This window comes from Phaethon aethereus, assembly GCF_964289735.1.
Source record: "Phaethon aethereus genome assembly, chromosome: 2".
Classification (NCBI taxonomy): Eukaryota; Metazoa; Chordata; class Aves; order Phaethontiformes; family Phaethontidae; genus Phaethon; species Phaethon aethereus.
In genome coordinates, this window is record NC_138582.1 from 148,052,512 (window position 1) to 148,068,609 (window position 16,098).

Consider the following 16,098-nt stretch of genomic DNA (forward strand, 5'->3'; position numbering starts at 1 on the left):
GCCATAATTTCATAAAAGTTCTTAGGGAGGTGTCAAAGGTATTGTGCATGATACAGTAGCATTCAGAGGTTTTGTCCTGGTCCATCTTCTAGACAATACAGCAATGCAGGCATTTCTCCTTGGGAGATTTGGGCTTGTTCTGAAAGCTTCTCAGTATACCACACGTGTTCAGAAGCATCTGCTGAAATGTAGACTGACTGGAATAATGGAGAAACATTCTGTTCCGTGGTGAGTATGTTTGTTAGGCAGTGATAAAGCTGCTTTCTTTGGCAAGGATGGCCATCATGTGGCATGTTCTCACAACGTTGCATAGATCAGATTATGACACCATGTCACTTGCAGGTACAAAGGAAGACTGGTGGAAGGAATCCTTCATTTGATCTTTATTGTGTTTCTAGTCTCAGGCAGGATTCTGACTAGAACTGCCACTCTCTTCCTCTATGCATCAGTAGTCTTGTTATTTGTCAGTTGTTCCCTGTCAGCCATGTCATCTTGAGGAGGTCTAGCTCTGTCAAAGAAGCCACACTGCAGAAAACAATCAACAGAAACAAAGGTGTCATGGTAAGATAACCACAGGAAGACTCATCTGCAGTTTGATTTTTTCACTCAGTCAACCTGAAAGGTTGGGTACAATCTATGGCAGGTTGATAGACTGTGAAGCTTTTTTTTGTTTCTATTCAATTTGTTCCCTATGAAAAATTAAACGTTTAGGTGCAAGGCATTAATTTTCGAAGTATAGCTTTAAACATTCAAATAAAAGCTGTCTTTGCAGGAGATGTAAAGTTGGTCTGAATGCTGTTACTGACTGACTCTAATGAGAAAAACTACTAATTTCAGTTCAGCCAGATACTTATTCAGAAAAGATAGTTAGATTGACAGATAGCAGTAATAACAGAGGTGGAATATGTGTTGGGAAATGCGCACAGGAAAGTGTTGTGACCTGGCCTAAAGATTACCAAAGATGAGATTCCTCTCACCTAACTTTAACTGCCTGAAAGTTACCCTTTTGGTCAAAAGGTTGGAAGTTACGTAGGCTTCACACGAGGTCAAAGGAGAGTACCATCAAAAGGTATTTTCTCCATCTTCCCATGTTACAGAGCTTTTTGCTGTTGTTGTTAACTGACTAGGTGAATCGGGAAAGCTAGCATAGGCTGGACACCTAACCCCTAATCTTTAGGCAGCTGAAGGCAGAAGAGCCATATCCTAACTTAAATTATTTTATTTTTAATGGGAACTGAGAGGATGGTTGAAAGCTACGTTGGCTGCCTGTAATATAGCAGTTTCCAGTAACTTGTCTTAAAACTTGTGAAGGGAGTGTAATGACCAACACAGAACTAGAAAACTTTAAAAAAAGAAGATATGACATACTAATATAAAAGGAAATCCTCTAAAAATTAATTCTCAAAGCTTGGAGTGTTGTTACATGCTGACAAAAACTGGAAATTCCTGAAGTATTCAGAGAAAACAAAGCAAGAGTCACTTCTTTTTGAACCTAAACATCCTGAAAAAGAGGATCATAGGTCTTGGGAAACAGAGCCAAACTCTGTATGCCCATTTATAACCAGACTTTAATAATAAAGGAGGACTTTGAAAACAAGTTCCTTGCATAAAGGTCAGTGGTACTAGCATGTCAGAAATGCCAAAACAAAAAAGACACGTGTATTGTTGCTTTTGCTTCAGACTGCTAAAGATGACAAAATTCCAGCCTCTCTTTTTGTTATCTGTTAGTACCTTCCAGTATCTTTCAGGGTTTTTTTAGAGGCAACAGTAACAGTAATAATGCAACATACCTTCCATAAAGCTAGGGTCAACATAGCTAGTACCAGTAGCCCAAGAAGTATTGCTAGTATTATAACCCATAAAGGGATTACAAAGGAGACATTTGGAGTGGACCAAATGACAGATGTTCTGATCTGAAATGAAAAGCATACATTAAATGAACAAAACTTAAGCAAGTAAAGCAAATCTGACAGTAGAATACAGAGATTATAAGCATTCACTTTGATAGTATTTTGGAGATTAGAAACACACATCGCTTGGAACTCTCCCATGTTGGCTTCATTTACTGCAAGTTCCTTTCCACTTGTTCGTGATAATTACTAGAAATGGGATTTGCACATACACAAAAGTCTTGTCGTATCAGACATACAAATCATTTTAATTTAATAGAGAGTAGCAAAAAATACCCTTCTTGTGCAGATGCTTCAAGAAGATTGCAGGAGCAAAATTCTACTCACATGTATGTTGGTACAGCCTAGGCCAGTATAACTGACATGTTGGATTACTCTGAAACAATGGTTGACTTCAGCCCAAACTCTTAATTCAAACCACAATAGATACCAGCTACATTACTTTTATTTTAATTTCTGCTGACGCACCAGTATACTTTTTTTCTATGACTTGTGTTTCAGCTAAGCAGTCCAAAATGAAACTCAAGCAGAGTGCATTGTCCTTGTGATAAAGCCTAGCGCACAGCACGATGTTATGCTCCTTAAAAGAAGCCAAATATATGGACTATTATGTAAGTGGGAACCAAGCATGAAATGCTTGCTCTCATTCTCTGAGGCTCTCGAAAGCAGCAGGTGTGTATAACATGAGTTATCAAAGGTTTTAATTGACTTGGCAAACTTCTCTCTTTACACCTTAATCTTGACAAAGAGTAATAATAACCTTTCTGTATTTCTTCTTCTGGGGCCATCCACATAAGTAACCTCCTCCTCACTCTCTCCCTTCCATACCTTGTACCAAATTTATTCTACATTCTCAGACTCCACTTGGAAGGCTCCTCATCAATCGCATTGAATATTTGCTCTCTCCCTGCTGCTCCCAAGTGGGAAGGAATGAGTTTGAGCTTTCCTTAGCTCCTCAGACACAATTATGTTCCTTCAGTTTTAGTTTATTTTGTCAAACTTTCCTCTTTATTGTTAGCCTAGGAAGTTATTTCTCTCTGGAGTTTTCCATTGGACCTCTCTCATTTACTCCTCGTCTCCCTTAAACAGGATACGTATGTGACAGATGGAAGTTATTTTCTTCGTGACAAGATGAAATCAGTTTGCAAAGCAAATTCTCAAATGATCTACTGAGGAAATTTACTCTTCTTAGTAAGTTTCTTGGCTATTGCCCAGTCCCTGATCTGCACTCATTGCAAATTCTCTGTCTAATTTTTTTTTTTTTTTTACTATTAACTCACTGGCTCATGCACCTGAAATTTAGCACAATGCTAATTTTTTCATTCATGGAACAGCGTCCTACATTTGAAGACCAGATATGATTCTGTAGTTCAGTTCAAAATTAATTCAGTTTCTGCGTCTCTCATTTTTATCCTTGAAGGTGGCAAATTTCAGCCTTTCTGCAACATCTAGCCTGTTCCTCTCTCACTCTTTCTCATGATCAGCATACTTTCCTAGACTTTGCATTCTGCAAGCACCAGCAGATCTGTCTCCCAGCTACTGTCACACTTAATTGGAAGACACTTTGGAATGGTCCTTTCCACTTACTTCATCTGTGCAGCCAACTGTCCCCTAGTCGACTGGCATATAATTTTTTTATAGTATTCCTCACTGTTATGGGACACAGATCATAACTGGAATTAGGGACAAACTTTCTATGTGGGATACCACTTGCCTTCTACCAAAGCTTACACTGAGGGTTACACAGAAAATTCCAAGACACTGCCCAGTCCTTCTGGGGTTAGCACTTTAACATTGATCTGTACCCTGAAGATTATGTGCCTGCAGTGCCAGCCATACCTTCGTTGATGTAACAAATACATTCAGCTAATATACTTCTCTGGTGTAGCTGTAAATAGTTATTACCCTGAAAGACTTCAAAAACATAGCATATACAAAGAATAAATATGTTAGCCAGTTGAAGCAAGAAAAATTTATTTCAAGGCAAAAAGAATTAGTAAAAAGCCCCATGAAATCCCACCCCTGGATCCCAACAGATATCTTGGTGGTGTGATCAACTATGCCACTGCAGGGATACCATTCCCTTCCCCAGCCTCCTCTTTGGGTTACTTCTTAACCACTGCAGAACTTTGTAGGCTCTCTGTATCACCAGATTCAGCAAGAGCAGCACTCATTTAGTAAGGACAAAATGTTTCTGAATGGCTCTCCTTGTGTCTCAGAGTGGTACTGTATCTGGCATTAAAATGCAAGGGCAGAGAAAATGAGAAAAAGGTCATCTGAACCGTCTGCAGAGATTCCTCCCAGAGAAAAGCCAGTTAAGGAAAAAGATGAATGCAAGTAAAAGGCTTATTTGGCCAGGGAAATCAGAAGGGATGCAGACATGATGCACAAAGCCTGTAGCAAGCAATGAGTTTAGCTGTCCAAGAAAGAAAGCATCTTCCTTCTACTGCTTGAAAATCCTCATGAATGCTACCCTGAGGCAAGCCTTGAAGACCATATAGCATATGAGTTGGGAAGTGCTGACTAAAATTCAATGGGCCTCAAGACAGCAAAAACTCAGATTGATTAAAAAAAACCAACTCATCCATACCGTGCACTTCCTCTGCTGGCAAAGCCTGTGGTACCACAAGCAAGAAGTTATAATTTTTTAAATTATTATTTGAAAAGGAACTGAAACTATCAACATACAATGTAAATACCTTACTTAAGTAAGGTTTAAGCTTCACTACAGTTTCTGTTCTAACACTATCACTTGTCTAAGCATGTTGCTCTGGAGCTGGAGCAGTAAAGTGGTAGACCACTTACCACAATCATCTTAAGGAATATTTGTAAACAACAGCAAAAACCAAACTGAAGCAGGGCTTTCCGTCCTCTCAAGTTTAACAAAATGAAACCCAAGGGAAGACCCATTTGCTTGCAAAAATTTGTTTTAGCTGTTTCTGGTATTGATAGCTTGAGCCAAATTCCTAGGTGGCATAATGCGACTGAAATAATGCAACAGGGAATAGGGTCAGCATCGCGGCTCTGGCCCGGACTGTACAACGTCAGCAAACCAGAAAAAAAAGACTCTGGCAAGCTGCTGGCCAGCTATGGAGGAGTTGGTAGAGGGACAGTCTACTGAAATTGTACATCCTGAATATGGAAATTATCAGAATGGGAAGGTACTTCTGTAGGAAGGATTTTTTGTTTTACAGATTTCCTACGATAGTATTTGACTGAACCACGGCTGTCTCCTTGGGCACCAAGCCCACCGTCATCCAATCTAAGGCAATAATTTCAGTCACACAGGTGCTCTCAGACAGGGGTGAGCTAAGCTGCTGCCTGGTCTTGTCTAGGATTGGAATTGCTCATAGGGCTGCCTACTGATTGCACAGGAGCACAGCAACTAGACTCTTAACTAATGTGCTTCAGTTCACCATTCAAAATCAGCTGGGGTCAATCCAGACCTCAAAGCATGTTTGAGATCCTGCTGAAATCAGTGGAAACAGTCTATTTCATTTGGGGTGGTGGATTTCATTAGGATTTGGATAAAGCTGATAGTAGCGTAGGCAACTACAGGTTGCTAAAATCTTAAAATCATCCTGCCTTACCCACACTCTTTTCCCATGAATTCTTCTTTGTCTCAGGTTTTTGAAAGCAAGGGAAGGGTTGTGCTAAGTGCTTGAGATTTATTTCCTGAGCAAAGGATTATATGTAGTTGTCAAGTCTCACTCCTGCCTGTGTGCGTTACCAGTAGAACATAAGGCCCTGGGGCTGCCTCGTTTGATACTCTACACAAAGACTTGCAGGGCTACTAATGCAATTCCTGGTGAACAGTTTGACACTGCAAGTCCTGAACACCCACAGAGCTGAAGCAGAAGCTGGACGGGAAGAAAGAAACAAAGCATCCCTTCAGTTTTGCCTGCCTCGTTTCACCATTTCCACAGAAGACTCTTCCTCCTCCACCCCATGCTGTCCACAACAGTTTTACATATGATTTTGATTTAAGACAAGTTTGCATTATTCAGCTTGGATTTCTGTCCTTCTCCATGTGTTAAGTTTAATATTGCAGGATCAGAGCCAGGGAACATTTTGGGAGGGTTTTATCTGTTTTCATCTAAGGTGGCCAATATGAAGAAGTGGAATTTTTACACAAGTGTTGTGTGTTGGCACTGTACTTCAGATGCATGTTGTCTTTCCTCTCCATTTAGGGCTAGAAGACTTTCTTATACTGAACACTGAAAACAGTAGTTGCTTCTCTGGCAGGCTGGTGAAAAGCACACCTCAGCCTTGAGAGGAGCCATCTGACTTCTGGCCTTTCACACTGCTGAATGTCTCACACCTTTCGTATGCAAAGGGATGACAAGGAATGCCATCTGGCTCAAGCACTGAGATGAGGGTGAAGCCAACCTAAGTGTTACAGACAGAGCCTTTGTCTGCTGTTGGAAATAAAATCCAAGCTCGTCTTAGCATGGACGCTGTCTGATAGTCTTAACTTCAGAATCACTGTTGTGGCTCCATGAGAGTCACTTGTTGCTCACGAAAGTATTTCTGTAGGGGGCATTTTATTTTCCTCTTTTTTTATGTGCCACAGTTAAGCAGACTGTAAGCAAAGAAAATAAATATTAGGTTTTTTGCCACTGATTTTTGTACAGCCTATGGATTTTGCTCCTGCTTTTGGTGCTACTCAATGTAGCTTCAAAATTGTCTTTGATTCCTCTGGAAGGCAGCACAATGCAGAGAGAAGCGTGTGTGGTAAGCTGCTGGTTCATCGGCAGACCCTTGTGGATACATGGGCATTAGGTTTTACTAGTGCAAACATCCAGCATCAATGGTCAGAATGCAGTGCCTGCTAGTGAGATTCTCACAAAGCTTTTTTTTCCCTTCTTGACCTTTAAAAGACACACTTCAAAAATAAAATTAACTTTGTTGTTTAATCTGCTACTTTAAGAAAGAGTAGCTAAATTAATTATTATTCTAGTGCTACCCCTTTTACTGCCATGATGACCTTCCTCTAATCTTTACTCATTTTGCTTACAGAGACTGAGAAACAGGAACTCTTTAGTACTCCTACATGTTCCCATCCAACCTTTGCAGCATGATGTTACTGTATGTTCTGAAAAAATGCTCAAAATAGAATGTAAAAGCTCCCTTGAGCTTAGAGTCATAATTAATATTGACATTTATGTTTACACATTACCAGTGTTTGTGCAAATATATTGCATAAGGAATATAAGCACATTGAAAATGGAAGTACTCATCACCATGTAATAGCTAAAAAAGAGTTAAAAGCCTTAATCTGAAATCAGTTTTACTTGCTGTAGGACACTGGTCAAACAGTTTATACCAAAGGCATCCCCTCTGAAGATCCCACCAAACATTTAAGAAAAGCAATCATATTTTATTAAACTCCAAAAGTGGCTCAAGAATCGTAAATTAAAATGTTTATTCTAATGCTAAACTTTTTATATTAAAAAGTATTATTTCACTTTGCACATGAAATTCATCAAGTAGGTTAGTATTATTTACTATAATAATACCTATAAGAAAAAATGACAATTTTCTCTTGAACGATACAGCTGTTAGCAAGTAAACTCAAAAAGTTGTACAATATATAGTTATAATTCCAAGCCTATCAAAATCAATACAAATACTTTTATAGATTTCAGTGGATTTTGGTTTAAGCTCCACTAAATTCCAAACTAACTTCCTGTTTGATGCAATTTTCAGTCTAATGTTTTACTAGAAAAGATTTAGGTTTTCTCACATTTACATAACCTTTCACACATCTTTGTATAATGACCCTCTGTTCAACATATAGACCTATATTCCCTGACAATGGAAATAAAGACCGCAGTGCTGCAAATATGTAAGCACATACATACATGATTGTGTAGGTTATTGATGTGTATGGGATTATTTATACCATTGAAATTAAATATACATAGCCCGCAAAACTGGAATCCAGTGCTGTATGAGTCAAATGAAGGACATATGCTCTGTTCTTTTAGAATGTATTCTCTTCACTATATAAACTGTAAGGTGTTAGCTGATTATTAAATAGATACTTTTGACAATTAATTTTAAAATATTAAAACCTTTACTCCACTTCCACTCTTGCACTGTCTGAAAGAAAACCATAAGCTCCCAAATAAATCTTTGGAAACTTTTAAAACACAACCAGTGATCTGTTTCAGAAGGAGCAAAAATATTAAGCATTGCCCAACTTCGAGCAAATATTTCTTCTTGCAAGCAGAACATCAAAAGGGCTTGTGCATATAACACATCAAGCTGTAGAGCTGGCAAATATCCATTGCCATGTCCAGATATGAAACAACATAAAAGCGCTATCATTTTTCAACGTTTTACAGTTGCCATTACAGGCATTTTGCTGTAAATCATCTGCAGCAAATAACAAGCATTATACTGGCTGGAGTAAGAGAATAAAATGCTTATCTGATCATTTGGTAGGTCATCTGACACTTGTTGAGAACAGCAGGCTATCACCTGGGGTAAAGCACTTCAGTCCAGATGAAGGCACCACTATCAACAGAGTTCTGCACAACATGTGTTTCTGGTATGGAACACATGCTGCAAAAAATAAAAAGAGACTGAGTGTATCTGTCAGCTTGGAGCCTTTGAACCTCTCTGGATGAATACTGCATTAAGGACCAAATCTCTCTGGTGAAATGGTTCTCCTGATGTTAGACGTTGCAGTCTCAGAGCATATAGGACCAAGCTTCCACCTTGTGTCTTCCCAGAGCAAGTGTCAATCAACCATTCAATCTGTGCTTGTTCAAAATGAAACTTTATATCCTGTATTGTCTAAAACATATTCAATGTAAGCTTTGGTTTTCCGTGTGAGAAAATATCCTGTTCCCTACTACTACATCTCAACAGACTGATATGATGTATTTGCACCAGAATTTAACTGGGAAAAGTTTGTACTGAGCTTACCTTTCAAAAGAAGGACTGTAAATGATAAATCTTTATAAAGATGAGAACAGTAAGCCTTCAAATTTCAGATTACTCCTATAGAATAAAATTTTGTACTCATATTTTGCTAATTTCCATCAGTAATGACAAAATAGAGTGAATTTCAACCATGGTATTAGACACCATTAGAAGCAAATTCCTTTAAATTGGTCCCCAAACTCAGTGCTTTGGCACCAGCAAACAATTAAATCCTCTAAGATTAATTTTTCATATAATAATTCAGGGCCATACAAATCTTTCTCTACAAATAAGACAAGTACTTTAGTATCTATCTATCTATCACATCTGTAGGGATTACCAGGTAATTTTCTATCTTGTACCTGATGTGCTGTGAGGTGGAAACCCTAGAGAGGCGTGCAGACCTTTCTGAAAATTGGGATGTCAAAGAAGCTTAATACAGATAGGAGAGAAGTTGCCATAGATAATCCATAAACTTGTGTGAGAGAACTGCTAACTGGGAGAAGAGTGAGATGCCTAAATCTGACAGAAACAAGATTTTGGATCTCGCACAAAGATTTCCTCCCGATTTTTTTACCCCAAACAAGGTAATTAGGCACTTGCTTTCACAGTTTTGTTGTTTTCTTCTGGGTGAATAATCCATCCTGACTACAATAAAGCAGTCAGCACATTAATGTAGCAAGAAATTCTTTAAAAATGGAATTAGTATCATATATCAGCAACTTCCACAGAAAGCAATAAAGGTATTTCCTTTAGGTATTATTTCAGGAATTTACACTAGAAACACAGGAAAGACTGATCTCAATATTTTCATCTACAAAAACTTTCACAGCTGTGATCAGAATGACCAAATACATGTGCTTCACACAAAGATATCATTTTCAGTTACTTACTGCTATGCTTCCCTCAGGGAGCTTTGCTGGTTGCACTTTATATGGCATGCTCTTAACTTGGAAGGACACATTGGAAGAAAGAGCATAGAGATCATTCTTTCTCTGAAATTACATTAAGAAAGAGAAATTATTAAAATCCATGTTTATACTTAAAAGCATTATGAGAGGTAAACAGAGAAAAAACCACAGAGCACTGATTTCCTAAGGTAAAGATGGTTTTTTTTGGTAAATGGTACAGCAACCCTGGGACCTGTAGGTGTCCACGAGACAAACACATATATATATATAAAATACAGCATAAAGCTGAAACACAAAGACCGCATGTTCAAATGGGGAAGAAGGGTTAGATGTGCAGAAAGACACATACAGTTGTTTCTCATATTTCTCTCTGAAATAGGAGACTGGTGAGTTTGAAGCAGGGGGGAGGTTTATGGGGTGTCTATGTTTGAAAACCTTGCCTCTGCTTACCAAGCCCGACAACAAATGCACGTATCTTGAGGTTTCCAGGCCTGCATTGAGACCAGGCTGGTAGAGCTCCCCGATGGCATCAAAGGAATGGCTGTGCCTTCCCATCAAAGAACAACAATAAGAACAAACATCTTTGCACTTCGCTTAGACTGTGATTGATTTCCTATTGCAGTAGAACTCAAAAAACCCAGAACAACTCACCTTGCTTTTTTACCAGGTTGTGCAACTGCAATAGGAATGTATAGCAGTCATTGCTTAATGGGCTGCCTAGTAAGATATTTACATAGCTCTCAACAATCACAGAATCACTAAGGTTGGAAAGGACCTTCAAGATCACCAGGTCCAACCATTAATCCAGCACCACCATGTTCCCTAAACCATGTCTTGAAGCGCCACATCCACATGTTTTTTGAACACTTCCAGAGATGGCGACTCCACCACCTCCCTGGGCAGCCTGTTCCAATGCCTGACCACCCTCTCGGTGAAGAAATTTTTCCTAATATCCAATCTAAACCTCCCCTGGCGCAATTCGAGGCCATTTCCTCTCATCCTATCGCTGGTTACTTGGGAGAAGAGACCAGCGCCCTCGTCACCACAACCCCCTTTCAGGTAGTTGTAGAGAGCGATGAGGTCTCCCCTCAGCCTCTTCTTCTCCAAACTGAGCAACCCCAGTTCTCCCAGCCGCTTCTCGTAAGACTTGTTCTCCAGACCCTTCACGAGCTTCATTGCCCTTCTCTGGACACGCTCGAGCACCTCAAGGTCTTTCTTGTAGTGAGTGGCCCAAAACTGAACACAGTATTCGAGGTGCAGCCTCACCAGTGCCGAGTACAGGGGCACAATCACTTCCCTACTCCTGCTGGCCACTCTATCTTCGATACAGGCCAGGTTGGCTGCCTTGGCCACCTGGGCCCACACACCTGGGCTCATGTTCAGCTGGCTGTCAACCAGCACCCCCAGGTCCTTTTCCACCGGGCAGCTCTCCAGCCACTCCTCCCCAAGCCTGTAGTGTTGCATGGGGTTGTTGTGACCGAAGTGCAGGACCTGGCACTTGGCCTTACGAAACCTCATTCAATTGAACTCAGCCCATGGATCCAGCCTGTCCAGATGCCTCTGCAGAGCCCTCCTACCCTCCAGCAGATCAACACTCCCACCCAACTTGGTGTCATCTGCAAACTTAGAGGGAGCACTCGATCCCCTCATCCAGATTATCGATAAAGACATTAAACAAGACCAGCCCCAAAACTGAGCCCTGGGGAACACCACTTGTAACCGGCCGCCAAGTGGATTTAACTCCATTCACCACAACTCTCTGGGCTCGGCCATCCAGCCAGTTCTTTACCCAGCGAAGAGTACACCTGTCTAAGCCACAAGCCACCAGCTTCTCCAGGACAATGCTGTGGGAGATGGTGTCAAAGGCTTCACTAAAGTATCTAAATTATCTATAAAGTATCTAAAGTATCTATACTTTACTAAAGTATATCAGATGCTCCAAGCCCTTAATCATCGTTGTGGCCCTTGGCTGGACTTGCTCCAGTATGCCTGTGTCTCACCTGTCCCAGTGAGCCGAGTACTTGACAGAACACTCTAGCTGTGTCTCACCAGTGCTGAGAGGAAGAGTCACCTCCCTTGACCTGCTGGCAATGGTCTTCCTATTGCAGCCCAAGAGGCTGTCTGCTTTCATTTCTGCAAGGGCACACACAGTGGGCTCATGTTCAACTTGCTGTCTCAGGAGCCTGAGATCCTTTGCTAGGACATTGCCTTCCAGTGGGTTGGCCCCCAGCCTGTACTGGTGTGTTACTCCTCCTGTGGTACAGGACTTTGCACTTCCCTTTGTCACACTTAATGAAATTCCTGCCAACCCACATCTTCAGCCTGTTGAGGTCCCTCTGAAGGGCAGTACAACCATCTGGTGTATCAACCACTCCTTCTACTTTTCTACCATCTGCAAACTTGCTGAGGGTGTACTCTGTCCTATTATCCAAGTCATTAATGATGTTAAACAGTATTTGCCCCAGTATTGACCCCTGGGGTACACATTTAGTGACGAACCTCCAGCTGGACTTCATGCACGACACTGCAAGCCTAGAAGTTCAGTCAGTTTTGAATCTATCTTCCTTCATTGTGACAGTGTCAAAAAACCTTGCTAAAGTCAAGATAAAAAACGACTGCTCTCCTCTCATCCACCAAGATGAAACTCATTTATCTCACTGAAGAAGGCTATCAGGTTGTCAAACATGATTTCCCCTTCGTAAATCAACATTGACAGCTCCTAATCACCTTCTTGTCCTTCAGATGTTTGCAAGTGGCTTCCAGATTCTTCTTCTCCATCACCTTCTTAGGAATTGAAATGAGGCTGACTGGCCTGTAGTTCTCCAGATCCTTCTTCTCGCAGACAGATGTGACATTTGCTTTCTTCCAGTTCTCAGGAACTTCCCCCAATCACCATGACCTTTCAAAGTTAATTAAGACTGGTCTCGCATTGACATGGGTCAGCTCCCAGCACTTGTAGGTGTATCCCATCAGGTCGTTTGGACTTTTATTGTCCAATTTGTTTAAATGTTCCCCTAACCTGATATTCCTCCACTGAAAGGAAACATTCATAGCTGCAGGTTTTCCCTCTGGTTGCAGAGGCCTCAGATTACTGTACGCAGATTTTACCAGTAAAGACAAAGTGAAGGAGGCATTGAGTAACTCAGCCTTTTCCATATCCCATTCAGCAGAAGACCCATATTTTCCCTGGCCTTCCTTTGGCTGCTGATATACTTGAAACCTCATTGATGCCCTTTAAGTCCCTTGCTAGGCTCAGCTCCTGGTGGGCTTTTCCTAACTCTGTCCGTGCTTGCTCAGACACTGTCTCTATATTCCCCACCCAGCCCCTGCACTGAATCAACTGACTGCTTCCACTTCTTTTATGTTTCCTTTTGATGTTTGAGTTTTACCAGGAGCTCCTTGTTCATCCATGCAGACCTCCTGTCACCTTTCCTTGACTTCTTGCATGTCAGGATGGACAGTTCTTGAGCTTATGATCCTGGAGAATCACTAGTTCCCCTGGACTCTTTTCTCCAGGAGCATCTCCCATGAAGTTCTTCCAAGCAGATCCCTGAAAATGCTGAAGGCTGCTCTCCTGAGGTCCAGGGTTGTAATTCTGGCATTCGCCTTGTCCATTCTGTCTTCTTTTTAAAAAACTAATTTTCTCTTCAAATATGTCCGTGTTTACTGGTGACATGAAGCCAGCACATTTATTGCCTTCTGGAACTCATTTGGCTATGCCATAATTTTGTTCTTTTAAAATATTGAGAGCAGCTGAATGTTTATTATCAGAACATTTAACCTCTCTTTGGGTTTTATATTAGGTATGAGCATTATGAAGAAAACTGCCTCAAATCAGTCAAATCAACTCCTTAACATAGATGGCATCTAATGAAAGGGAAGTACCTTTTCTATCAACAGTGTATGAAATGAAAAATTAGACCAATTTAATATTAAATTTGGTGACTAAGTATTTTTTATACACTTCCATGGTGCTAAACATCAATAAGATGGTCTTCAGAAAAACAATTTTTCCTTATCACACTACTTATTTTCCATTTTCAGACTCTTTTATTTATTTTTTATTATTATTATTATTTATTTTTTTAATCTTTTATTCTACAGCACTAGACTTCTCACACAAAGTCCCAGTGTATTTCATGGAAAAATAAATCCTTTCACCTACTATCCGTGGCTTATTTAATTTCCAGCTTATATCAGCAATAAGAACATCAGAGGAGGGTACTTCCTGTGGATTAATGCTTGGCTGGGGTTGATAATCTTGGGTTGTGCCCACAGCTATCAGCTCTCCTTGACCCTTCATTAGGCTCCTAGAAATGCTGCACATCTCCCTTGCTTTACAGCAATGGATTATATAAAAGACTAGAGAGCATTTTCCTGCATTGACAGAATTATGTGTTTGTGGCAAAGGACTTTAAAACAATGACTGTGGCCAGCATCAGCTGCAAACTACTGTACCAACACCTTGGAGATACAGGCGGCTGTCTTTCCTACAGCTTTGTTTATAATTCTCACAGGATTTGTGAGAAACAGCATTTTTTTACCATACCACTTTTTAAATAGCGTATGTTTAAATATTCAGTGTTTACTGGAAGCAGCAGGACCTGCGGTTTGCAGTTCAAGCTGAGGACTTCATTACGGCTCAGAGGAAGGGAGAGAAGGAATTTGGTATTTGTGAATGTCTGTGCCTAATGACCAACAGTAGGAAGTCCAGCCCTAGCTACATTGGCCTTCTGAGGTTCCCCTTGTGGCAGAACAAGCAGAGCCTGCTCTTACGTGCATCGCTGAGACAGCTATTTGCCAATATCCTGGCAAGCAGGCAAAACATGGCCATCCCCTGTGTTGCTTGGGTGGTAGATCCCTGCTGGTGTATTAATTAAGGCTTCTCTCTCTCCACACATTTGTTTTACAAATAGATTTTTGAACTGAAGCCTTTGTTTTCTTTAACAGTTGCGAGACACAGAAGCATCCAGAAATGAAGGAAAGTGTTTCCAATAAATATTCAGTGCAGTGTTTCCGTAAGACTAAAAGGCAGGGACAAACCTAGCCCATGAGTAGCTAGACTGAGGGTAGGAGGAACAAAACTTTTAGCAGCTTAAAGAAGCCTGATAGATCATTGTTCTTCTGCAGGTTTGAGGAGTTTAACTATTGGAGAGACTCCCCAGAATGACTTTGTTCCACTGCCTCTATGGAGCATTGTTCAACTTCTCTGAAATACTTTTCTTCTGGTTAGATATAGCCCAGTGAAGTCACCCTAACTGAAGGGCACGTACTTTCCTTATTGCAAGCTGCACACTGCGGTGGAATTTTCCCTCCAGTACTATGTCTGTTGCACATAGAGTTCAGTGCTGTTATAATAATATTGGCTCTGCTTGACTAAAACTTGGTTCCCTTCGTGTCTGCTAAGTCTGGCACTTTTTAGAGACAAGAGGGTAAGCAATATGGTGTTACCTTTTAAATATATGCTTTGGGAATTCATTAGCTTGCTTTCTTTGACCCATACCTCCAAAACTCTGAACTACTGCCAATAAACAGAGTAGCTTACATAAACGCTGAGAGTAGAGGTCACACAACTATTTGTTCTTTCATTAATTTGTTAAAAAAATGCATGTATGACTCTATTCGTGGTCAAAAAGTACTTGTGCTATTTGTAACAGTAACAAGAGGATATGTCCACCCAAATGCATCTGTGACCAAAGACAATAGAACTCCTCCGAAAATCAACACATCCTCATGTCTAACTTCTCATTAACTTCTTACACTTCACATATTGTATCTTCTACATTCATTTAAATAGACTATTTTTAAATTATAAGAGGCAGATATTTTGTTGTGATTTCAGAACACTGTAACACACTGATTTTTAGTGATTATTGATTTAAGATAGTTTATTTCTTCATACACTTAACATTACCTATAGTTTACCACATTTAGCAAGAGTCTCATGTTCTGCTCTTGTTAACATTTTGGCATTATTTTAAATAACAATGAATGAAAACAAAACTAGCCCACACCCAAAAACCATCCAGCCAGTTCAGCCCAGTGCCAAGGTCCCTTTCTTTCTAGCCTTCATTCCACATAAACAATCAAATCCAACATAATACAGAATTTTTGGCCACACAGAGTTTTCTTTCTTACTTATTTTGTTTTTTTCAAATAACAATAGCTGTTTGACGTAAAGGCAAATTTCTTTGGCGACCTCCTCCTTTTGTTATACGTGGCTTGAAAGGCAGGGCATCAAATTTATGGCTTTTAATTCTCAGTCTGAATTAAAATAATCTACTTGAATTTCCATATATGGCTTATAAATGGCAATTAGACATAGACCAAGATCTCTCTCTCAC

At 40.3% G+C, this 16,098-nt stretch overlaps 1 protein-coding gene across 1 annotated transcript in view; it reads right to left on the bottom strand.

Annotated features, from left to right (window-relative positions):
• Nucleotides 1–438: 438 nt before the first annotated feature.
• ITGA8 (integrin subunit alpha 8) overlaps nt 439–16,098 on the bottom strand; it is a gene marked incomplete at its 3' end in the record, with an annotated part of 112,440 nt that continues 96,780 nt past the window's right edge. The window contains exons 28-30 of the mRNA XM_082014615.1: nt 9,737–9,838; nt 1,791–1,913; nt 439–525 (exon numbers count right to left, since the gene is read on the bottom strand). Coding sequence (XP_081870741.1) covers nt 439–525; nt 1,791–1,913; nt 9,737–9,838 — 312 coding nt within the window. The remainder of the gene's footprint in view (nt 526–1,790; nt 1,914–9,736; nt 9,839–16,098) is intronic.